Source organism: Nanorana parkeri, unplaced genomic scaffold (assembly GCF_000935625.1).
Source record: "Nanorana parkeri isolate BGI_ZX_2015 unplaced genomic scaffold, ASM93562v1 scaffold147, whole genome shotgun sequence".
NCBI lineage: Eukaryota > Metazoa > Chordata > Amphibia > Anura > Dicroglossidae > Nanorana > Nanorana parkeri.
In genome coordinates, this window is record NW_017306415.1 from 1,393,255 (window position 1) to 1,420,048 (window position 26,794).

General features: G+C 40.8%; 1 protein-coding gene across 1 annotated transcript; it reads left to right on the plus strand.

Moving 5' to 3' along the window:
* On the plus strand, positions 1–26,794 carry TCF24 (transcription factor 24). Its single transcript, XM_018554209.1, has 5 exons — positions 1–118; positions 6,237–6,697; positions 20,624–20,728; positions 22,054–22,130; positions 26,479–26,794. Exons 2-5 carry the CDS (start codon positions 6,251–6,253, stop codon positions 26,792–26,794), a joined length of 945 nt encoding a protein of 314 aa, XP_018409711.1. The 5' UTR covers positions 1–118; positions 6,237–6,250.

Here is a 26,794-nt window from a genome sequence, read left to right on the forward strand (position 1 = left end):
CCCTCCAGACAGATCCTACATCCAGTGATGACAACCAGCTCCATCTGATGGTCCATTTCTGGAGATAAATTTACTTTCCATCCTCCAGTGCTGCACCTACACTCCACCCTGGATCCAGGTAAGAGGGTCACCTATCTCACCCCATCTCTGTCCCATCATTCTCATTTACTACCGGATTAAGTAGTAACTTCTCTAGACCGATCAAAGTTTGCAATGATGGAGAAACATTTGAAGCCTCATACTGATAGTAGTTCTATAGTTTTATACAGCTTTTACTAAGAAACTACAGTTTCTAAAAATAAATCCCATAAGTCATGTTCAGCCTGAGGAGTAAGTACAGCTTTTCCAGGGGATGGCTGCTGCTGCTGCTGGCTTGTGTCACATATCAGATACATTGATATACATTGCTGCCCATACATTATACACTAGCAAAATATACACTGAGATTCAATTCGCATATTATTGTGCACATGTATAACATTTAAATGTATATGTTACTGTGTAAATAACACTATGACATAAACCATTCAGGAGTCATCTCTGCCTAATACCCAAACATTCACTTATAGTACAAAGAGAAATTGCCGGAGAGAATTATTTTCTGTTCTCATATTTATAGTTACATAGTTACATAGTATTTGAGGTATATAGATATTGATGAATATATAGAAAGAAAATCGAATTTGCTGTACTTATAAACAAGTTGGGGAGTTGAAGCCCGAGGTCAATGACCAAAGAGATTCCGTGTCATTCGATCTGTAATTTAGTTGTAGTGTATTCAAAATGTGAATCTGAAAATACATTTCTAATTTGTATTGCTATGAGGATACAGGACTGGGGAGCAAGGGGTTAACTTTATTACCTAGTCATCATTTTGAATGCGAACCTAAAGCAACCCAAATTATATTATGAAGAGCTACAAGGGAGTTTAAGTTGCAGCAAGACGAATATTTTGTAGCGGTGGGTGAAAATCGTGATGAGATAGTTAGGATTATTAAATAATATAATATGAGACAAAAACACAATGAATACTTCCGATGATTATAGTCCGATCCTCTATGCACATTATAGTAAATAGCAGAGATTATTTTTATTTCATAGAAGCACTGGTTTCATTTCAGAGGCAGCCGCAATGAACTATTCCATTGAAATATTCCTTCCGGTCCAGAAAAATAAAACAGTACAAAATTAAAAGCAGCAAGAGAGGAGTAAGGTGACATTTGGGGCAGTTTTGGGGAGTGTAATAGGGGCTTAATAGAACGTTTCTTTACTGTTAATAGAAAGTTTCTTTACTGTTAATAGTTATAGTTAATTAATGTCATGAGGGTAAATGTGATGTATGACGACATTGTTAGCTGTATAATAAATATATACTGCTGCTGCTGGCTTGTGTCACATATCAGATACATCAGATACATTGATATACATTGCTGCCCATACATTATACACAAGCAAAATATACACTGAGATTCCTCTGGGACCATCCTTCTAGAACTCGTTTTAATATAGATAGATAGATAGATAGATAGATAGATAGATAGATAGATAGATAGATAGATAGATATAAATAATCATACTCAGTATATATCTACACAAATAATTTTATTTATAGTTTGCAGACTTGTATCCTAAACAATATTGAAAAAACTAAGATTAAAAACCCCTAAAATAAGATAAAAACTCCTAAAGAGTAAGATAAAACATAAAACACCCCTGACAAATAGGATAAACACCCCTAACTTAAAATAAAAAACTCCTAAAAGATAAAACACCCCTAAAATAAAATTAAAAATATACGAAAACCATAAGATTAAAACTCCCCTAAAATAAGATTAAAAAACAAAACAAAAAATAAAACACTCCTAAAGTAAGATAAAAACTAAAAAATAAGATAAAACAATCTTTAAAATAATATAAACAACCCTAAAATAGGAAAAACATTCCTAAAAAAATAGATAAAACACCCCTATAAATAAGGTAAAAGTTGGAGAAGGAATTGCAGGTTTGCACAAGGAAGCATATTATTAGAGTATGTGTTTATGACTTACTCAGATCTGTAGGAGTGATGGGAACTTGTGAATGTCAAAGCTACATTTCTGTATAACTATTCTACATCACTTGTTGAAATAGTGGATTTTGTTCCAGAAACCACTTATTTGGATTACATTCCTTCTTGTAGGATTTTCTTCACCTCTGCTTTATATTTCATAATCCTGATCTCATTCATCCAGCAGTCAGCTGTGCGCTCTTGTATAAATATATCTGATCTGATATACAGCTGTATACACAGATGTTCGCTCTGTCAAAGCCAAGGCTGATTGTGCCAATTTTTTTCAAGTATTGTACACACAGCAAAGATGGCTGATCTTGGCAGGATTCTAACCTGAAGTAATGTGATTGATTTTTAATTGTTCTAAAAATGACTCTGCTCATTTAAAGAGGATCTGTCACCAAGCAAGGAGCACTTGGAGATGCAGCACTTTAACAATGGAATAGGGCTCCACCAAGTAATTCAGTGTTTGGATTAGTGTTACTATATAATGCAAAAGTTAGTGAACACAGTCATTCTGAGTAATTATGTGCAGAGTCCAGCCAAAGAAAATTTTCCAGAGAGCTGATTCTGTGGAGCTGTTGAGCTATAAGTAAACAAAAATTATTTTCCACTGCTGATTATTCAATATTGATAGTATGAATTTAAAATATAAATGTGATTTTCTGCTTTGTCTTCATGACACTTTAATGTTTTTTCATATATAATAGATTGAATTTAAATTGGCATTGAACTAATTAAATCTAGGTGATTTCAATTGTGTTGCCAGATTGCCCAAGCATTGCTTCAGCATATGGTTTTGAGGACTACTCAAGATTATGAAGTTTCTCTAAAAACAGCTCTGCAATGTATAAACCAGTTACAGGAAAGCTAAGACATGGAGCATGCAGTTCTACAGCGGGAACATTTTGGGAATGCTGTGTATATTACAAAAGAATTTCTATCCACCAAATCCCTTTTAGATTGCAACACTAAGGGGTCTATTCACAAAGCTGCCGAAGGATCTAGCCGTAGCTTTGGCTGATCCTTTGGCTAGCTTCGCCCCAGGACCCCTTTGGTTCAGTAGAACCGAAGGGCTGCTGTACGGGCTATTCCCTATAGCCCGTACAGCTCCTGAAGTTGGCCGAGCGGCTCAGTCGAGCCGAAGGCATATGCCTCGGCTTGACTGAGCGGAGGTGAAAGCCATCATCTCACGACTGGCTCCGGCCACTTGCATGCAGAGACAGATCAGCGTCCCTGGTTACCAGCTAACCAGGGACGCTGATCTGTCAGTACACTGAGAACCCGGCGGAGAAACCGTGATATCACGTCGGCTCCGCCGAGTGCTCAGTGTGTAATGACAGTTCAGCGTCCCCTGGTTACCTAGTGACCAGGGGTCGCTGAACTGTCATGAGAGCTTGTCGGAGCCGGCGGTGATATTAAAGCCGGCTCTGCTAAGCTCTCATCATAATGACAGAACAGCGTCCCTGGTTACTGGGTAACCAGGGACGCTGATCTGTCATTATGATGGCTTAAGCATGTTCGGCCGACCCAAACCTAGCCGCAGCAAGCCAATGTACGGCTGATTTCAGTACAAGCCTGAAATCAGCCGTACAAGCCTGAAATGAATAGCTGAACAGCGTTCGGCTCACTTCACTTCGGGTCGGTTATTCACACCCCCTAAATATTGTTTTTTTTTCTGTGCAAATATGACGGTGCCAATAACTGCAGCAATATTTATATAGTGCAATTCATAACCAATCATTGGGTAATTAAAGCTGGGCCACCATGGGTAGATTGGCCCCCTGTCCCTCCTGACTTGATGGTGGGCTGGTGGGCTCTTCAGAGTCAGCTCTTATATGAGTTGATTATCAGCAAACAGTTTAAATGTACCTTCCTTGACTAATAAGTGTCCCATGTGTGAGGACCTGAAGTTATTAGGCTACATGCACATGACTGTAATTTACTGATCCTTTACCCATGTTACTGATCATTTACCCCAAAATTCCTGGGTAATGATCAGTAAAATGCCTGCGTTCACACACCTAAACACGTATGTATCTAAATGCATACAATTCTTGTTCCATTCCTCCTGCTCTGTTTCCAGTGGAACTTTCCTATTTCGTTATTTACGCACTTGCACATACACACACAAGTATATAAATAAACATAAATTTACATGTATACATGCATCAAATATATGTCGTCAGATGCAGATTTTTTGAATTTATGTTATGGATCTGAATGCAGAGCATGTTTATGCAGCTGTGTGCACGGCTCCATTGAAAACAATGAACCTGCGTTCAAATCCATAAACGAAAAACTCTTTACATTGCGGTCTTTGACTGCCGTATGCATGAGGCCTTAGTCTGTTCTTTTTTAAATGCCAGGCAACAGGTTAGTACCCATCAAGTACTGGGTATTCCTGGAAAATGTAATCTTCCTTTAAATGCATATTCCCCAAATGTGACTCAGAGTGGGGGGAAAAACAAATTGATCTTTATATGTAGGTGTTTTAGGAATAACATAAATGGGTTGATGTACTAAAGTAATAGACGTTGTTCAGTTTGTAATAAATAAATAATGATAATAAATCAACTCCTTTTTATTTTTATTCTAATATTTTAACATCATGCAGTCAAAGTTGTAAAGATGGATGGACTTAGGAGGTTTTGCACATATAATTTACAGTAATATTAAGCTATGTTAAGATTTGTAGGTCTCTACTAGGAAATTTGAAAATACATTTATTCTTGGGTAGTTTAGCTATGGAAAAGATTCCTCCAGGTAAATGTAGACGAGAACCTTGATAGAAATAAGTTAACTCAAAACTCAAAAATGCCCAGTGAGAACCCTGTACTATGTGGAATGCATTTTTTTTTGTAATTATTTAATAGTTATTATTTTCTTGTTGGCCTGGAGTTCACAGTGTCAAATTTGGATGTTCATGTTTTCATAACACTGCTTCTCGAATTCCTGAGAAACGTCTTTAGATGTCTACAACGTAAAGTATATGGGAGAAAATATACTCTGACATTCGCTGATTCTGGGAAACTTAAGTAAAACTGGTATCCATGAGTTCACCTAACAATGTTAAAAATTGCCCTATGAATTGTTCTATTTATGTTATAATCTAACTTTTTTTACTAGTGATGCACCGATACTTTTCCAGTACCACTGCTGATACTTGGCATTTTCATGAGAACTCCCAGGGTTGCAGCGGTTGCAGCTGGGACCTGGCTCTGGCACTCCACCACTGTTCTGAAACCATTAGTCAGTATTGTTTTAGAAAAACTGTCACATGACAATAAACAAAAATGTATCAGTACTTGTACTTGCAAAACTGGTATCTGTGCATCCCTTTATATATATTTGTAAAAACAAAATCATACCTTAAAACAGAGATGTACAAATCCCAGGAGCTCCGTGTGCTCCTTACAAATGACAGCTGCGTCCTAACTTTTGAATTTTTCTCTAGTCTTGTCTTGGAGTTCAAAAAGTGTCTGTACTTGAACCGAGTACGGTACTTGGTATCGGTGCATCCCTACTTTTTACCATATGTCTCTGTGTATGTATGTATGTGAGATAGGGACCTTAGATTTGGAAGATCCTTGAGGGCAGGGACTAATATGAATGTGCAGTTTGTAAAGCGCTGTGTCAATTTTCAACGCTATATAAATACGAATAATACATTGCGTTCTCTGTAGCAGTGCTAGTAAGTGTTGTGCATCCACATAGGTCATTCAGTATGATGGTACACTGGTATACATCTCTCGGCTCTTCAGTTGGGTTAACTAAAGTTCTGATTATACCCAATAAAATTGTTGAGGAAGCCATTGCCTGCTTTTATTATGACATCACATTTTATAGAAATAATCCCATATATTTCATAAAAGTTATCACATCACATTCCATAGAAGTAATATGTGTAATTTGTGTCCAGACAGCTTTGTAGATCGAAAGAAAAAATAATACCATGGGAGTTTCAATGTTGTTATTTAATAGACTTTATTTAATAACATCATAAACAGAAACATCAAACAATACAATAATGTGCACATATCCATAGCAAGCAGTAACAGTTCAGCAATTTAATATAGTCAGGAATATCAAATGTGACCTCTAATTAGTTTATCTGAGTTGCTAAATAGTTTTTTGTAGTATATTTTTTAAAACAAATTGTTCTTTATCAAATTATGCATTACAGTGTCTTATGTGGAAATGGTGGAGAAGGTCCAACGCCCTCTGGTGTCCAGACTGTTGCATGTCAGGGAAGAGTCTCCTGGACGCTCTGAACAAGACTCTCACATTTCGTTGGTAAGAGGAAAACTTGAAGGATCAAGTGCAGGAGGAAGTCAGGGCAGTGGAATGGGGGGCCGACCAGCTGCTGCCAATGCTGCCCGTGAGAGAAACAGAGTGCAAACCTTGCGTCATGCTTTCCTGGAGCTACAGAGGACACTACCTTCTGTGCCCCCTGACACAAAGCTGTCTAAGCTGGATGTTCTCATACTTGCTACAACTTACATTGCCCACCTTACCCGCAGTCTCCAGGAGGAGGATGAGAGCAGCCACAACCATACATCCACCAGCCCTAGCAGCTCCAGCAGTCTTAGCCCAGATCTTCTTGGGTCCTTACACAATGGAGATGGATATCTACATCCTGTCAAGGTGAGTAATATTTGAAATAATGTTTTCATTAAAAGTACAATACAGTGAAAACTAAAACTTACACATTAAGATATTAGGATGCTTTCAAGAGCAATTCTCTGAAATCCCTTGTAGCAAGAAACCAGAGAGTTCCTCACGAGGTGACTGTGAGAGGACACTACCTGAAACTGTTTTTTACTCTGTGTCTTGTATCAAACCGTAGGCAGATTTATATCTGACTGGAGCTGGATGAGATTCTAGTCTGTACTTCCTAATTTTTTACATCAGGCTTTTTGTAAGTGACACCACGCCAGTGGTTACCCTTGGAAATCACTCTCTTACATAACAGTAGTCCCCAGATCACAAGATTGCAGACAAAAGAGAGTAGATCAGACTGGGGCACTACAGAAAGACCTGGATGAATAGTACTGAGAATGTAGCCTGAGTACACTGCATACATCTCAACATGTAACTTTCAGCTTTGGCCTATCTATAGAAGTCATTCTCAACCGGGGAACCCTAGGGTTCCTCCAGAGATTGCTAGTGGTTCCTTGAGTGGTGGCAGGCTAACATTTTATTTGATACCTGCATAGTTCTGTGGCCAACATCACTTTCCAGAGTCAGCGGCATAAACACCAATGATGTTTTTAGCTGTCTGTAAGTTCACTATTTTTCTCATTGACCACCAGTGTAAGCAGGGACATCCTCACTGACCACTGAGTCTTTATTTCAAGGGATCCTCTGGGGCCAAAATTCTGAACTATATTATACACAGCCGTGCAGTAGTATAAAACACAGAGATTCTAGTCTGTAGTTAGTAAAATTTGCTTTTTTTTTGTTCAAAAATGTTATTATGCTTGCATCTATAACTGTAATACATGGTTATGCTTTCATTGAGAGTTTTCAGGTGTATTCATGATTCTTCTGTATAGTCAATACATTTCAATATAGTGAACTGAGATTTCTAAAAAATAAGTAGTGGCATTAAATCTTTAGGACAGCTGTAGTTCTACAACAATCTTGTTTAAAGTGACATTAAACCCTCTGATTTTGTAACATAAACCAATTCTGTAATGTGTGCCTTACTGTAATCCATGGTTGTTTCCCTTCTCTTTGCTGCTCTTCCTTTTAAGTCCTCATGCTTGGGGTGAACTTCCCTTTTCAGCTCAGGGCCTCTTCCTGTAGTGCTGGCTTAGATACAGATTTAAAAGGAAGAGCAGCAAAGAGAAGGGAAACAACCATGGATTACAGTAAGGCGCACATTACAGTATTGTTTTTTATGTAAAAAAATCTGAGGGTTTAATGTCACTTTAAGGAGCTGGGTGCCTCTTCTCTCATTTACCTTCCTTGCATTTACATATATAGGACACACTTTCTTTTAATTAGGTATGTCGTGCAGATCATTACATTACAATCTTTCAGTATTGTAAAGCATATAAAACTCTGAGGCTGTGGGGCAAATGTCTGAAGTATTTGCCATTGTATCAGGTGCATTTATTACATACCTGAGTAAAAGATTAATGCAGGGCTAGGCAACCTCGGCTCTCCAGCTGGGGTGGAACTACAAATCCCATGATGCCTCTGGCTCTGGGAGTCATGCCTGTGGCTGTCAGAGTCTTACAATGCATCATGGGACTTATAGCTGAAGGGCCAAGGTTGCCTACCCCCGGGGATGATGTGATAAGGGCATCGTCTCATGCTTTTCATTAGCCTGTAGCTGCTCTGGAGATGGGACATGGAGCACCTAGACAGCAGGGGGCAGAAGTACTACTACAGATAAACAGAGAAATGGTCAGTCTAATATCTTTACCAGGCAGGAGACAGCAGATGTTGCTGCAGGAAATTAGGGGTCAACAACACAGAAGTAACCAAATGAGGTGTCGACTGTTATATGGTAACCCAGTCTAATGAAAAGGCCAGTGGAGACAAGATGGTACCAGATTAATGGACAGAAGCATAGTAAGTAATACAAGTCATAAAAGCATATCTAAACCCAAAAACAAACCTTTCATATATCGCAGCGTACAAGTTCTTAGTTGTGGTGGCTGCTTTAGTTTTCTCTTTTTTTAGGGTACTTTTCCATTATTTTCACCTGATGATCCTGCCAGTAACAAACTTCTTGTCCTAGGGTGACCATACTTACTCATACTGTACTTGCACAAAATATACTTGGCCTTAAAAAAGGAAACTAATGCTGCCACCTCATCTAAGGACTTATCTATTGTAATTATAATGTAAAATAATAATTCATAACCTGCAACAAACGTTCAGCACTGGACAAGTAAACTTGTGTGTCAGAAGTAGCGCACCTATCTCACCAATATAGCTGGGGAGCCATCTGTGCAGAGCGTTCAAAACTGGAGCAGACAGAATCTAGAGCAGCTGTGCATGGCAACCAATCAGCTTCTCTCTTCAGTTTGTTCAGCTAAGATTTGAAAATGAGCGAAAGAAGCTGATTGGTTGCCATGCACAGCTGCTCCAGATTTTGTCTGCTCCAGTTTTTTTAAAATCCATTCTGTGTACATAAGTGTGTGTTAGTCAATAGATAATTTAATTAATATTTAAATTATTAAAACTATTGATGCATGGGCAGCTACAGTATGAAATATGCCAGATTACGGTCTGGTGCACTAAGGTTTGCCAGACATAAAAAGATCATTTGAATTTAGGCCTACATTGCTCCAATTTAGTTTGACTCCTGTTAACCAAAATGTGAGCTGTGTATGACTCTGCAGACACTACTCCATCTTTCAATTGACTGTTGTTGAAGGAAAATTGTTGGCCAAACAGTGACTGCGGGCAATCAACTGCGGGTGCTGGCTGTCACAGTACAATAGCCCGCAAGGGAAATAACTCCATCCATGGTATTTAGCGTAGATGGAAGGACTGAGCGGTCTTTCTTTTTGGTTTAGCCCGTGGGGCTCAACAACAAAAAGGGGCAAGTGTATGGCCAACAGTTCAATGCTAAGTTTTCAATCTCAACAGGTTTTCCATTACTTTTTTTATAAGAGTTAGGATTAGGCTTTAGGTTTAGGGATAGATTCAACAGTTGGGTTTAGGAACAGGTTGAGGTTAAGAAAGCGATTGAGGTCTATGTCGGGGTTATCAGGTTTTGGCTCAGGGGTCAGGTAGAGAATGTGTCAGCTCCATAAAATGACTGAAGAGGCTCTAGAATGACAATACAGCCGATGCGCAGTGCCCGCATGCACCATGACATGTAGTCTTCAGCACCAAGGGAACCTGGTATCCTGGGCTGCTTTATTGAGAAAAGTTTGTAGGTCAATTTACTTTTATATATTTTGCGGAGTGCTAATGTAGTGCAGGATACATGCGTTGACGCACTGCAGTGCCATTTATTTTGAATAGCACCCCAATGCATTAAGCCAACACGCAGGCATTATATCACAAGGCAACACACCATAGTGCGTTGTGAAAAACGTTTTGTGATATGTCCGATAACTGGGATGTTTTGTACATCAGAATCCTTTTGATGTCAATGGGCTGCCTTAATAGTTGGATGATAATTATTTTAACTGGGGTTTCTTTGCCCTAAAAAGAAAATGTTTTGAACATATAAAAACATAAAAATGATTCCAAACTATTGTGCAAATCTGCAGCATCTTTAATAATAATAATAATAATACAGTAACCTTAACCTAGTAAATAGAGCCTCAGCATTATTCGGACATTAAAGTAGGGTATGCACGGTTAGAATTTAGTGAGAAAAATATACAATTGCTGTTTTTATTTTCATTCGGGAACATGCGTCTTTTGTGCACACGTTCTGCATGCTTGTAGTTTCCTAGTATTAGTCAAAGAGCTTATTTCAGAATAATTAGATGGTCAAAGTATGATGTTAAATCATTCTGAGCAATTTACAAACTACGGAACACAGAAAACCTCTACCTGTGTTACTATAGAGCTCATTCTCTAAAACCAGACAGGTAAAAGTGACATCACTGGGCTCGCTTTGACACACCACTTAGATATGGTTTTTCTACATCATCATTTTTAGCAATAGAATAAAAACATTGGCATCCTAAGATCCCTTCAAAGTCCACTTCAAAATATTGTTTTTAATAAGGAAATAGTGTAAGTGATGCCTCCATAATGTAGACTTCATAGAGATGGTATCACCTTACACTACATAAATCTTTCTCAGATGTAATATATACAAGGTCCATGTTCATTTTATGCCAGCAGTGGAAACAGCAGCTCTATTAAATTGTAGACATGTGCCATTTGTTTAGTTACGAATCAAAATTCGGACAAATTTTCCTAAATTCAGACACATCCAAATCCCCGAATCCCAATGCATCCGAATATGTCCGAATGCGAATTTCCGTTTCTGAATTTCGAATCCCGTCCAAATTTCGGTCAAAAACTAAACTGAATCGCACATGTGACTTTTCTGGCCAATCACATGTGTTTTTCAGTTTAAAGCATCCGAATTGGTCTTAATACAAATTTTCGTTACGACAACATGGGAGCCATATATATACATAGGGGTCTATTCACAAAGCTGCCGAAGGATCTGGCCGTAGCTTCAAATTCACAATAGCCCGTACAGCTCCCGATCACGGCCGAGCGGCTCATTCGAGCGCTGAGCCGTGCTGAAAGACGAAGCTGGCCGAGTGGCCGGCCGTTGGCCGGCCGACAGCCTGCTTCTGACAGCTGGGCGGAGCCAGCCACAGCAGTGTGAAGCCTGCCGGAGGTTCGGCTCAGCCGATCCAGATGTTGGATTGGCTGAGTCGAACTCCTTCTGCACTTCGGGTCAGCCGAACATGCTGAGCATGTTCGGCTGATCCGAAGCCACACGAAGCAAGCCGATGTACGGCTGATTTCAGCCGATATACGGCTGAAATCAGCCGTACCAGCCTGAAGTGAATAGCCGAACGGTGTTCGGCTCACTTCACTTCTGATCGGTCATTCACTCGGCTGCCCTCGGCAGCTTTGTGAATAGACCCCATATAATACTAAAGCTGACGCTCCTAGACCTGAATGGCATTCGGTGGTTTAGGTATTAATATCTGTATACAGTTTTTTTGTGGTATTCACAACCAATATTCGTAAAATCATCCGAAACTAACAAATTTGGATTTAATCTGAAACCTGAACCGAATTGAATTTCGGATCCGAATTCCGAAATATTCCAACCAAATTTTTCCGCAGCTTACATGTTTATTAAATTGACATTTTGGATTAGAGTTGTGTATGATGTTAACATATTTCCATTTGGCTGAAATGAACCTTTTAATGGAAGGGCTGCTAATCATTTATATTCTCCATATTAACGGATTCTATATCATACTAACATACCACAGTATTCTTCATTCCATGCAAACTGACATTTTATTTCACACTGAGCAGTGACTCCAAGAACGTTTTCCTACTGATCATTGATATTGACTGCACTGAAGAATTGTTTTCCTCCCACTGGCCACCAGCATTACGGGCGTTTCATTCCTCCCATTGTTCACTAACATTGTGGGATTTTTTCCCCCCATTGGCCACTAGCACTGGGGAAATGTTTTCCTTCTACTAGCCACCAGTACTGGGGATTTTTTTTCCTTCCTTTGGCCACCAGTACTAGGGAATGTTTTATTTTCCACTGGCCACCAGTATTAGGACATTTTTTCACCCCTCTGGACACCAACACTGGAGAATAATTTTTTTCCCACTGGATACCAGTACTGGGGATTTTTTTTTTTTCCTCCCCCTGGGCATTTTTTTTCTCCCACTGACTTTGGGGGTAATTTGTTTCTTCACACTGACCAGCAATGTCGGGGGGCACTATGGGAGTGGGACATAATCCTAACTGCTGCACTGCAGTGAAATACATACTCCTGAGGAAAGAGTTTATTTCTCACAGTTTAACGGTTGCTGGTTTCAAGGTTATCAAGTGTTTTAATGAAGTTCTTCTTAAAGGTACGCTCAGACAGAAACGCATATGCCATGGAAGAGTTTAACTTGAAAAAAATATTTAGTCCTAAGTGTCTGTGGGACTGCCGCTTGTGGCACAGTGATTAGTAATTATTTTGTGAGTACAAAGGTAAATAACAGTGCAGTGTCCACTGTGAGTGGGTTCTGACTCCATTTAATTACACCCCCTTAAATAATGACCAATATAAAGTGCCATGTAGCCAGGCCCACTTTCCATCTCTGTGCATAGCCCTGCATCCAGCTGCCCCTCTTTTTGGAATTCTGAAGTTGGGAGTTATGCTGAATTACATACGTCTCTAGGCAGTTGAAGGAGAACAAAAAACACTTCCTCTTCAACTTTCCTGCTCTTTGGCTTATCACTAAAGCTACATGGGTAGAATTTAATTTGCAAAATTTTTTTTTGGGGCATGCATTCAAGTTTCTAATAGTTAATGGGGCCAAATCGTTGATTAATTTTGACAGTAGTGAAAAAATCAAAGAGCAAGATGGAAAATGTTTCTGTAATGAATGAAATATACACAGTGAATATGGTTTTTGTTCAGCAAACTCCATTTATTCCAAAATTGAATGTTTAAATCATAGAAAATTTCAAACGACATTCATCAAGGCTCTGATGGCATTATCTCTTCTTTTGATCTGCATTGGAAAAGGGTCCATGCTGCAAAATAAAAAACAGTATCTAGGTGCGGAAGGGAACAGGGATTTTCTTTGCCTGGATTTGAGCTTACCTAAAACAGCCATGTATTCTCGACGGCTGCTGAACAGCATAGAGCTGCGAGGTAGTGCAGGTGAGTATATGGGGTTAGGGTGGGCCCTTTCCAGAGACACTGTTAACTTGCCCCGCAGGGCCACGGTGGCAGCCTCTCTTTAAAGAAAACCTATGGTTGTAATAGTTTTCTGTTTGACTCCTACTTATAGTTTTTAGTTATGCTACCCCTTAAGAAGGGTTAGATTATGTTAAGCAGAACTCTTCAAGAGCTAGATGTATTTATTTGTAATGGCCGGCTGTCACTTTCTCTCCTCCCCGCTGGGACACAGAGCAGCGCCCAGCGGGGAGGAAAGAAAGCACGGATGCGTCGCTGTATCAGCAGAAAAATTGCACTTTCGGCATTTAGCCAAAGCAGAGGCCCGAGGCCCTGGTCCGTCCGCACGGCATGCACCGGCGGTAGTTCCTCCACTGGTTCCAGGGCTAACACTATTTGGCAAAAGCAGCAGCATGACACAATGATCTTTTTAGCTGAGTGTAAAGGTGCCCATACACTGCACGATTATCGTACGATAATCGTATGCGATCGGTTTTTCGTACGATAATCGAGCAGTGTGAACGGAGACGTGCGACCGTTTCTACTGTACGGTCGCACGTCTTCTGTCGAACCAGCATGTTCGAAAACCAGCCGGGAATCGTACGATTCTCGGCTGGTTAGAACGGTGCTCGGAAGATAAATGCTGAACGGGCCGGTGTGCGCACGCGCACACTGCCCGTTCAGCATTGCGGTCATCGGAAGCCCGCCCCTCAGGGGGGTGGGCTTGCGATGATCGAGAGTGCGATCTGCCTGTCCAAGATAGGCAGATCGTACGTTTTTTAAATCCCTTTACAACCATCGCAAGACTAAAGTCTTGCGATGGTTGTACAGTGTATGGCCACCTTAAGGGTGGCCCCCACTGTACTGCTTGCAAAGTGCAAGGCATTTTCCCAATGATCCCTGATGAATTGGTTTTAGTAAGGGTACCCTGAGACCTGACAATTATTTTATGCAAGCAAGGTTTAATTATTTATCACAAAAATGTTTTCATATTTTGTTTACACACTTTTTGCATTTCTTTTTGTTTGTTTTTTTGTCAAAATGTAGAAACAACGCTGCTTATAGGACTTGTCAAAACCACAGTTCATAGGTGTGAACAAAACCAATGAGTGTAATGACACATCTGTGCAGTTTAGGTGCAGTTTATTGTGGATTTTACTGCACCAAAAAGCAAGGGGGAAGGAGGGGGGCAGGCACACTATACCTTTAGTAAATCCGCTACAATGTGTACAACCTAAAGTGTAGAATCATGAGATGGAGGGGCATTTTTTATAATGTTCTCTGCAGAGTAAATATAATAAAGGCCTTATTTTTACATTGTTCCTGGTTGACAGGAAGTATATGTTTCTTTTAATCACTCCATACCTATTTCGGTATATAAATTGCACATAAGCCAATGTAAAAAGCATTCCTTTAGTAAGTCAGCATATACCTGATTTATAGCTATACCTCTACATGTCAATTTAATTTGATTATACGCTCAAATGCTGCCCAAAAATATCTGGCAAGTAGTTACTCAAAAGCAGCATTTCTTAACCTTTATTCAGTCATGGCACCCTTTAAAAGTATCTAAACGCTCAATGCACCCCAGTCTAAAATGTAAAAAACGTAAATGAAAAAAATTACATATGGCCCCCCCCAAAATCCATACCAGACCCTTTTCCAAGATAGGGGTCTGGTTATAGAAGTATAGTACTTCTATGGATATCTGTAATCGGTTTATTCTATAACAAACACCCAGGGATTGTATTTCTGATATAAAATATGTTCTAAAATGCTCTCTGGTGCTCTCTTTGTCCTGACAAGTGTTGGTCTGTGCCCCCCTCTGTGTATGGGACCCATAGACTTCAGTGGAGAGCCAATTTGTACCATACGAGGGGCTTCCATTGAAATAAATGGCGTCAGTGGTGGGCCAGTAGGCATAGTTGCCAACAGTGGTGTGCGCCCAGAAAGCTGTTGTAGGTGGAGAATGTATTATAATTAGGGGTGGGCCATTCATATAAAATAGGCATGTTTCTACAAGGCATATCTCTACTTATTGTACAAAACAAAATGTTTTTTGTTTTAGATAGAGTACTGACTGGTAGGTTATATCCCAGTCAGTTTTTTTTTCCCCACCATCCGTGGCCTATCGGAGAGATTTCCCTTCACTTCCTGTCCCATAGCAACTACAGGAAGTGAGACAAAACCCCTCTAAAGTGAGGGAAATCCATGGTGGTCAGCAGGATCACCAGAACTAGTGTCCCCATTGGGAGATTTCTTATCACCCCCGCCGGCTGTCAGTCACTGGAAACTATCTGCTATCCCATTCTTCTTCCTCTGTCCCTTCCTGCAGGAGATTGCCATGGGGGGAGGTAGGGTCTCCTCCCCCTGTCCTGCTCTAAACAACAATGGAGGGCAGCAGAGTGCACACCAGTGCTTCATAGGGACAAACATAACCTTCCCCTGGTTGCTCCATGTACAATCGGGGTAGGCCAACTGCCACTGGAGTTGTCAACTGTCTTTCCCAGCTCTCAGCCATGCTTGCCATTGGTTGCCTGAACTATCACTCACAAACAAAATTTGAATAATAAATATGGAACGGCATTCTGGGTAATGTGCTGCGTCGTCTCGCTGTTGATATAGCTTTAATTTTTCAGTTTGTTGGACGATTTTTAGTGGTCAGTGGGATATGAAAGTCATATAGCAGCTAATAATCATGATTTTTAATGCTGTCAATGATTTATCTCTCCATAACTTGGAAATGTCTGTAGTCCGTGTGATATAAATACAGATGAGGGATACTAGGTGGCTGTGGAACATAGGGAGAGGTGAGGCTCTGGTTGGCAACCAGCCTTTCTGAGGTTACCCTAGTGGATGTGGATTGATGATCAAGGTCTAAAGATTCCAAATATCAATAGCCTCAGGAGATCGTATCATACTAGGCCCCTGGACGGGGGGTTATAGCTGCCACAAGCCTCTATCCCAATGTTCCCTGTTCTTTTGATCATTATCATTACCCCTTTTGCTGCCACAGCCATTCTTTTTTGTTTTTTTGCACACATATTCAAAGCCACATTTTAGGCCTGGGAATTATTTCAAGCCAACAAAACTGTATATTTCCAGGCAGACGCATGATGGCAATTGAAGTTTCTACATGGGGTGAGTGCTGATATGACCTACCCCTGCACTAGTACAATGCCTGTCACAACATCTCATTCTGACCCTATAGACTAGTATGGTAGTATAGTGGTTAGGGCTTCTGCCTTCCAATGGTGGTTTCCCAGGTTCAAATCCCTCTGATGGTTGCTGACACTATACCCATGAATACTCAGAATAATGACATCACCATTAACCCTTTACCTGCCAGAGCTTCTTTTTTTTTTTTGCACACTTGTTAAAATGCACATTCTAGGCTTGTAGAGTCAGGGGGTGTGGAAATTTTTTAAAAAACTACTTGTCCAAGGACTAAAGCGGGGGCCTGATCTACTTGTCCCTCATGAAAATCTACTTGTCCTGATACAAAAAAAGAAAAAATTTTAACCATAACCGTATTTAGCAATGCCAAGAAGAGCTTCTCATTGGTCAGTGCCGTCAGATGACTGCGCTGACCAACGAGTGCTTGAATTTTGAGAGCGAAATTCAGATTACAATGGCACAGGTACAGATAGTACACCCATACTGGCGGATGGGAAGGACCGTTCCCTGAAAGGTAAGTATAGCGGAGGGAGGATGGCGTCTGGACCAGATTTGTGCGGGTAATTCCATGTTTCCAAATTACTTGGAAAAGTGAATCTACCGTTTGGGGAGAGTGCAGACTTGGGCGAGGCAGTGTACGGTTGCCTCGCGGCCTCATTGATTTCAATGGGGTTACATCCGCGTGGTAAACTCGGAATGTTTTCAATTGAGATTATGTGCATTTGCACGGGCGTTATTGCGGCGGGAAACTGCGCAATCTGCCTTGTGCAACTGGGGTGCTGTTAGACAATAATGGCACTGCCAGCGTTATCGGCGGTGGTGTGAGATTCTGTGACCGCCCGGCCATCCACACGGTTTTGTGCACGATTGCCGTGTGGTAACGGATCGCCCACTCCACTCACACAATGCCCCTGTGCATGCCTTTATTCGCATGCAGATGATAGGGATTGGTTTTAATTTTTTAGATTTTATTTAACTTTTGTTTTTGCTTTGTAATATTTCTTTTCATTATTTATTTTTTTACTTTATCGCCTTTTTTTCTTCTATTTTTATGTATTTACATTTAGTACATAAAACCCGCATAACACTATATATTTATGAAAAGCAAAGCGTAAATTAAAATGGTGGCAGTTGCACTTTTTTATGTCGCACGATATTAGCGCAACTGTTTATCAAGCGCAGATTTTCAGAAAAAAAATACACTCAAGTGTATTTTTGTGAACACAGGCACAATATAATACCCATTTCTTGGTAAAATATAAGAGCTTGTGTTGAATAAATAGATACCAAACATGTCAAGCTTTACAATTGTGCGCTCCCGTGAAACAGGGTAAAAACCAAATACCCAAAGTTGTCCATCACCGACGCTTTAATAGCTTTTACAGGCCATGGGGGTCTACTATCTCTAAGGTGTGTAATTCTACTTCCCGACAGATTTATTTCTACACATGGCACTCCTATTGGCCACCAATCACTGAGACGCCGTGACTTTTTGTGGTGCACATTCTTAAGCCCACAGGAATTTGAAACAGTCCCTGTCATGAAAGGGCCAGTTGGTTTTGTTTGTTACAACAGGGTTCTCAACCTGTGGGTCGTAACCCCCACAATCGGGTGTATCGGCATTGTTTTACATACAGTACAGCTTTGCCCTCCAAACTGCATATACTAAATCAGTGATGTTGGTGTTATTGCTGTGTATTTTCAATACATTAAGGTACTGAAATAATAGAAATAAAGGAGAAAATGGTACCTGATAAAAATAGTTGTGTTATCTGTAACGCAAATTATTTCACTTAGGAACATGCTTGAAAATTGTTGATAGTATACGAGTTGTTTGGTATTTTTGGAATCCCTGATTTATTGAATCCCCATAAACATACTGCAAGCTTGAGGTTTTTCTTTCACATTATTCTAACTGCGTTATTCATTTGCAGTTCTTGTGACTGCCACGTCTTTGGTGTCTGGTGTGGAGTGCCAAAGCATACACAAACTTACAGGCAGGAGAGAACACGTAATTAGAGTCAAAGAATACTACATAATTTGGGAGCACAAACATGTTTACCACCTTTCTACAAAATTCTAATTACATGCTAATTTTGAGGGCATAGGAAATAACAGAAAACTAGTAAACTGCTAACTCTCGTAGCTGTAATGCTGCCTCCTTCTCCCAAGCCGCAGGAAGAACAAGACGATCAGTTCATGGAATTAAAATTATGGCAAAGACAAGTAGTACTTTATTAAGGATCCTACATAGTAAGACACAGAAGACGCATATAGCCTGACCGAATCATAAACATAATGATATACATTGCTCGAATTAAGATGTAAATGTGTTGAAATGTATCAGATTCTTCTGGCTAAGTGTTTTTTTGTGCACAGCTGTCTCTGAAAATATATACATTTATATATTTAAGTGTGTGTATGTGTGTGTATATATGTATGTGTATATATATATATATATATATATATATATGTATATGCACAGAGTATAAATCAATCTCATGTACATAATGAGAGATTTAGAAATTAGAAAACTTTTATGGCAGGAATTTTCAAGCTATATTCTTGTGAACTTAAATTTAGTTTCCATGGGCTTCTTTTACTTGAATTGTCCTGTCTGAAACCCACTAAGGCACTTCTACACAGTCTAAAGGGCTGAATTCTGATCCCCAAAGTCAACTGTCAGCGTTTCAAAACATATGGAGCTATTGTGCTCCACAAATAACATTATTTATGTGAGACTTAGGGGGCTATGCACAAAGGAGCCAAAGGATTAAGCCAAACCTTCGGCTAATCCTTCGGTTCGCTTCGGCTGTGGGAAGCCTTCGGATCAGCCGAACTGAGGGGCTGCTGTACGGGCTATTCACGTTTTTCTTTAACCATTTAGTGAATGAGTAGGTGTACAACTAACTCTTACTCATCCACAAGGGGGGCCCAGGGGGGGTTACCCAGATGCAGATAAGTCCCCCTGCTCACAGATACCCACAACCAGCGGGAGAAGGTTGTGAGGAAGAGCCTCTTGTCCCCATCTGCATCCTCCCAGTGCCCGAGGGAATGTGGCCTGGTATTGGGCCGGGAAGGGGGTATGCTCGCTCGCCCTCCCCTTTCCTGCCAGTGCCCAAAATAAGGGTCTGGTTGGAAATGTTAGGGGGGACCCCACGTTTTGTTTTCGATTTTTGTGCATGGGGTCCCCCTTAAAAATCCTACCAAATCTAAAGGGTCTGGTATGACTTTTGGGGGGAATCCCACACATTTTTTTAACTCGGGTACCTCCTAACATTCCTACCAGACACCAAAGGGTGTGGTATGGTTCACACCTCACACCTTTTTTTGTTTTGTTTCAATAACATTTTTCATTCTGTTTGCTACCTCTGAGGTAGCAAACAGAATGACTGAGCCAAATGCTGCACGGCAGCATGTGGCTATTCACTTTCTGCTGTTCGGCCCCTATGATAATAGGGGTGAACAGTAGGGACTGAACTGCCGAATGTTTACCATTCAGATGTTGGATCGGCTGATGAAAATGGGGTCTTCCCTTCGGTTCAGCTGAACATGCTGAGGCTGTTCGGCTGAACCGAAGGGAAGTGAAGGGAGCTGAAGCCAGTTGATGTACGGCTGAAAAAAGCCTTACATGGCTGAAGTGAATAGGCAAACAAGGTTTGGCTCCCTTCACTTTGGCTCAGTGATTCCCTCGACTGCCTTCAGCAGCTTAGTGAATAACCCCCTTAGATGTGGATGAGCATTACTTGGAAACTGTTGGACCTTCTTTCACACATTTTCATGTATGTTTGTAGATATATATCTGAAATGCTGTAGACAGGTCTGTTTTCAGATGTTGATGAGGTGCATATCACTCAAATTAAATGTTGATATACCATACATATATCAAACTATTTACATGTTGAAAAATGTATTTGAATTGGATCTGAGCTGCTTTTCAGAGCCCGTGAGGTTCTTAGACTGTGCTAAGAGACATTCCATACCTGTAAGTTAGATTTTTATGTGTTTTCTGTTTATCTTGCAGAAATGGCCCATGAGATCCAGACTTTACATTGGAGCCACAGGGCAGTTCCTTCACCAATCTTCGGGGCCTGAGAACCAAGATCAAAATGAGAACACTCCACGCTCAGTGAGCTAAGACCAGGATATTTGATATGATGCAGGAAAAGAAACATCCGCATCTGTTTGACTATAAACATTACTACCTGGGACTACTTGCATACTGCATGTGCCAAGATCTGTCCAAAAGCCCTTGGATTGAAGGAACTGTATATGTGACATCTCCTTCTGATGAATGAACATTGATATGTATATGTATTTATTACAGTGGACATTTGTTCAAAGATGGTTGACAAATGTTTTCATCTATGAAGATAGGATATAATTCATTTTAGTGGTGTAGCAATAAGAGGATATGTAGTAACTACTGCTACTGGGTACTTGTGTAACCTGAATACATTAAGTAGTCTCAGGGTGGGCATTAAAGTGGACCTGTCAGCATTAAAAATATCTCAATACTACAATGAAAGCAGAAGCTGAAATGAAGTACACATATTTTTAACATGAACGGACAGCTGTAACATATGCTCATCCTTCCCTGGGTATGACATGCTATTGCCATTATAGAAATTGTCTCTTTGTGAATGGAGTTTGGATTACTCATTAGGCAATTTCTGCTTTACATTTAGGCTGGCTTCACACTTGTGCATTGCAGTAACGCACTTATTACCATACATTACCTCAATGCACGGCACTTTCTGCATTGGGGTCCTATTAGAATCGTACCTCAAACCATACAGACAGTAGCTGTCAATGCACCTGCTCTAGAGTGCACCCCAAAGCACATACTAGGAATGCACTGTGCACACTGTGTTCCTGAAATGTACCTGAAATGCGTTAGATGCAATTTTTTAAATGAATAGGTCGCCTCAGTGCAGTGTGCCCCAGCATACATGTGCTCTTGTAAGCACACACAAGTGTGAAGGGGCCCTAAAAAAAACGATTAAACTAGCCAAACAACTAAAAACACGGTTGGATAATATTAATACGAACTGTTTTAATTTGCAGATGATTTATGAAGTAATACAGATATGCTGTATTCAGCTGTGATCCAGCTACCCCGGTTCTGCTATATGGCCACAAAGCATAGGACTAAATAGCACTTTTTTTTAGATCCCCCACCTCTGCTGACACCCATTCCACTTGTGTGGGAACATCATATACACTGCAGACGTTAAGCCTGAACTCTCCTCTAAGCTCACCTATGAACCTTGCACTCTTCACTGTCACCATACAGATCAGGTATACCCACCCTATGATCATTTAATTAAAGACTGATTTCACATTTATTATACCAGATGAATCAACAATTTTTTTATGACTTTGGAAGCAATACATAAGTGAACTAAAAAGCATTTTTAAGTGAGTTTTTTTTCTTGTTTTTCTCATGAGCAGGACCTGCCCATTCTCCGATCACATAACTGGCAATGCCTCGATGGAGATGATTTTTACTGTAATTTTAGGCTAGCCCGGTAAATTTTGCTTTAGGGTTTATATCACTTTTAAAATGTACACATTTTCCTAAACATGATTTTATGGCAGAATGAATAAATCCCCACTTAAGAGCACTGATCCTGATGCTGTGGGCTTCTAATTCTTTTCTCAAGTCTTTGCTTATGGGAATTATTTCTGTTTTAGGTTTGTTAATTTGACAATTTTTTCATATAAAATTAGTTTTTAGCAATACAATAAGGAGGAGAAAATATAAACAATAACAGCTTGCCCTGCCTGTAGGTTTGCCTGGGCTTCAAGGGGCCACGTGAATTGTTTTCCAGTTCAAGCTTTTCTTCTGATATAGCAAGAAACTATTTGAAATCCAAAAGCATCAGGTTGATTTGGTCTCATTGTTCTAGTAGCTAATAATATAGATGAGCCCAGCACTGTTTTAAAAGTGCTGAAAGAATGTATGGGGAATGGAACTGTGCACAGAACACAGGAGCGTCTGTGGATACACGCACAGTTCCCAGAATTTATCTGGCTGTCCTATGGCATGAACTATGCTGGCAAGGCTGCACGGTGCCTAATGCCCAACTTCTGAGCCACACAAGAAAGACTACAGCTCATACAGCTCAGGACAGACAACTTTTATTTTTAAAGTGACACTAAACTCAGGAGTTAAATCTTAAAAATACACTCAAGTACCTTATTAACATAAACGTATCTTACTTGTGTATCACTCGGCTGTAGATCCTCAAATCATCTCTGAATTGGTCCTTCCTTCTGGAGTGTGGCTACTTTTGATCTCCATGGTTCTCCAAGCTCACTCCAGTGATGGACTACAATCTCATGTTTAGTTTATTATTCGATATCAACAATATAGTCCATCACAGGAGCGAGCTTGGAGCGGTGACTACTTTACAACACACACAGGGACCATGGGGAACAAAAGTAACCCCCCTCCAGAAGGAAAGACAGTGTCAGCACCGATTCAGAGATGATTTGAGGATCTACAGCCGAGTGATACACAAATAACATAAATTTGTGTTAATGGTGAAGGTACTTGAATGCATTTTTAAGATTTAACTCCTGAGTTTAGTGTCACTTGAATGTCTCCCCTCCCTTATGTTATTGATTAAAAAAACTAACCTAGAGAACCACCTACAACCAAATCCATAATGTCTCTGATCCCTAGGAACATGATCTCACTGAATCAGTGGATTAGCGGTGTACAAACAAAAGGCTACATCAAAAATACGAAATCCAGCCAAAAACCCCCCCAAAAAAACATACAAATGAGTAGCTCATTAACAGTTTAAATAATAAAGCAGCTTTTGCTGCAATGTACAACATTAATCCAGAGATTTCCCCTGGAGTACTTTTTCCAACTGTTATAGGTACATAGTTCAATGGCCAGCATCATTCAACTCACTTTCTCTGAGCCCAGATTATCCTGGACCCCTCCCTTCCCGTGACTGGAAAGTGAAAGGAGAAGCAGCACAGTGATTAGCTCATATCACTCTGCTATCTCTTCCTATCAGCATGCTTCTTTTCATTAACATATTGGCTCCTTGTACTGCTTCTCCCTTTCACATTCCAGCCCTGCTGTACAGGGACCTCAAGAGTCTGATATCAGGTGAAATTCAGGTACTTACACTACTTCCATTAAAAAATTGTATTTAATTATATATTAATGAATACAGAGCTGCATTCATTTGTGTCCTTTATATCTGCCTTGAGTTCAGCTGTGATTAACATACCAGACTACCATAGCATTTTGCAAAAGATGCTGTATTTCCCAGTGCGTTTTCTAAAAGGGATTTAAAGTGCATGTGTAGACAGAATGTGTGGAAGGATTTGATCCCATGCCGTTATTGCTCTCTGTGTCCCTTCTAAATTCATTCGCTCCATATCTGTCCTGGTGGCCACTGTCACTGGAACAGAGAATGATAAAATCCACAGTTTTAGAGTTGCTACCATAAGAACAGGTGAAGGAAAACCTTCCAAATGAAACACCTGTCCCAGTAACAACTAAAAGGAGAATAGCGTTCACTTTGTAGAGATTTCCTCTCATTTCCTGTTGTGTCTCCAGGAAATAATCACCCATGTCAACCAAACATGGACAGCAAGAAATAAACTGACAGTGGTTTTAAATCTTCCTTACTTTATACAAAATGAAAAAAAAAAGGTTTTGGCTATACATACAATTTACTATATAAGACTGGAATAAATCCAGCTACAGGCTGCTCATACAGATCTACACTGTCTAGTTATCTAGATCAGTGGCACTGCTATACAATTCCATGTTAAGGCTCCAGATGTCAGAGGTCCATTAGTTGGAAGTTATCTAGATCAGTGGCACTGCTGTACAATTCCATGTCAAGGCTCCAGATGTCAGAGGTCCATTAGTTGGAAGTTATCTAGATCAGTGGCACTGCTGTACAATTCCATGTCAAGGCTCCAGATGTCAGAGGTCCATTAGTTGGAAGTTATCTAGATCAGTGGCACTGCTGTACAATTCCATGTCAAGGCTCTAGATGTCAGAGGGCCATTAGTTGGACGTTATCTAGATCAGTGGCACTGCTGTACAATTTCATGTCAAGGCTCCAGATGTCAGAGGGCAATTAGTTGGACGTTATCTAGATCAGTGGCACTGCTGTGCAATTCCATGTCAAGGCTCCAGATGTCAGAGGTCCATTAGTTAGAAAAAAATGTTCCCAGTAATACCCAACAGAATAAATGTCATATACTCTACAAAGGGCCAGTACAACTAAGCCCAAATGATTCAGATGTTGGTTGGTTTACTCCAGGGGTGGGCAACTCTGGCTGGAGTTACCCACCCCTGATTTACTCTAATGGTGAAGTGCTTGCTGCACCTTCTCCTGCCTTCTACAGCCATGGCAAGGGGTCTTATTATCGCTGTTGCATGTTTTATTTAATTTACTTACATATTATGAGCAGAAGAATGAGACTTCATAATGGAGCTGGAAGAGTAAAGATCTCTGATTAGCTTATCATGCTGCTGGAGTGATTCAGTCTACCAGTGTCCACCCAAGACTAGCATAGCCTACAGCAGAGGTAGGCAATCTCAGCTAACCAGCTGCAGTGCTACTACAAATTCCATCATGCCCTAGCCTCTGGGAGATGAGCCTGCGGCTGTCAGTATTGCGATGCCTCATGGGAACTGGAGTCACAGCTCGAGTGCCAACTTGACACACTGCTTTGTAATTTCTGTGCCCATCAGCTGGCATCATGACGTCACACTTGCAGATTGGCTCCATATACTGGACCTCTTCATAGCCATTACACATTTAAACTTCCAGGTTTGTACATATGATATAGCAAGTCTGTACATGGATTGTACATAAAGAGAGAATGAAATGTCATTTCCGCTTGTAATATGTGTATTGTCCTGTATAGTGACCCATATGCTTTGTCCAGATTTCCTGTGTATAAGATGTAATAATCTATGTATGTGTAAATTGAAATATCCACAGGTTTCTACGTGCCCCTTGTCTGAGACATGCTTCTTTCAAATTCTGCTGCTATGTTAAATCTTCTCAAGAAGCTTTTGGCATTATTGACATTGTGCTTTTGAGGAATTTCGTATATTTAAGAGAATTGAATTGTCATGCCTGGCTGGAAGGCTGTGCTCTTTCAGTGAAAACATTTGCACTAAATGCATGCAACAATAGGCAAACAGTTTGTCATGTTAAGTGGCCTGTCACATTGTGGACAATAGTCCCCATTTATGGAAAGTGATTCTCAGTGGTTGGGAGTTTTTCTGTTTCATTTGTACTCGAACAAAACATGGCAAGAAATATGCGAAAAAAAATGTCCCATTGTTGTGTAGCTGTAAAACAAATCCCCTATCAGGACACTTTCTTTCCACTAGGTATGTTGTTGACAACCGGATTAAAGGGGGAAATATTTAACTGTATTTACTTGAGTAATGCTGAGTGTATAGTTTAACCCTTCAAAACCCGGGTAGGGAACAGAGGTGATTCAGGTATATAGGTTTGATGTGCTGGAGGCAGTGGTGTATTCTGGTTTGGGGCTGCCCTAGGCAAGACAAAAATAGGATCTCAGGCTCTGCAGGGTCTCAGACTGCAAAGCCCACTTGAGACCCTGCAGAGCCCATCATAGACCCCGGACTGCCCACAATAGATCCTGTAGCACCTACCTGAGACCCTGCAGAGCCCACCACAGATCCTACAAAGCCCCCCTAGACCCAACCAAAGATCCAGCACAGCCCCCGAGACCCTGCAGAGCCCACCATAGACCCTGCAAGGCCCCGCTGAGACTCTTAGGTGGGCTGTACAGAATCTATGCTGGGCTCTGCAGGGTCCCAATACCAGCACAGTGTGATCCTCTTACCTGCAGCTCCCCAGTCTGCCTCCTGATGACATCTGCTGTCAGCTCGAGCCTGCTGCTGCTGGACCTGGCCTCCTCCACCGCTGAACCAGTGCTGCTTGGTCTCCGGCCTCCTCCACCACTGGACCGATGCTTCAGGGACCAGGCCTCCTTCACCGCCAGACCGATGCTTCAGGAAACCGGCCTCTTCCACCGCCGGGCCGATGCTTCAGGGACCCGGCCTCCTCCACCACCGACGGACCAACGCTTCGGGGACCTGGCCTTCTCCCCCGCTCGACTGGTGCTTAGGGGACCTGGCCTTCTCCCCCTCTCGACCGGTGCTTAG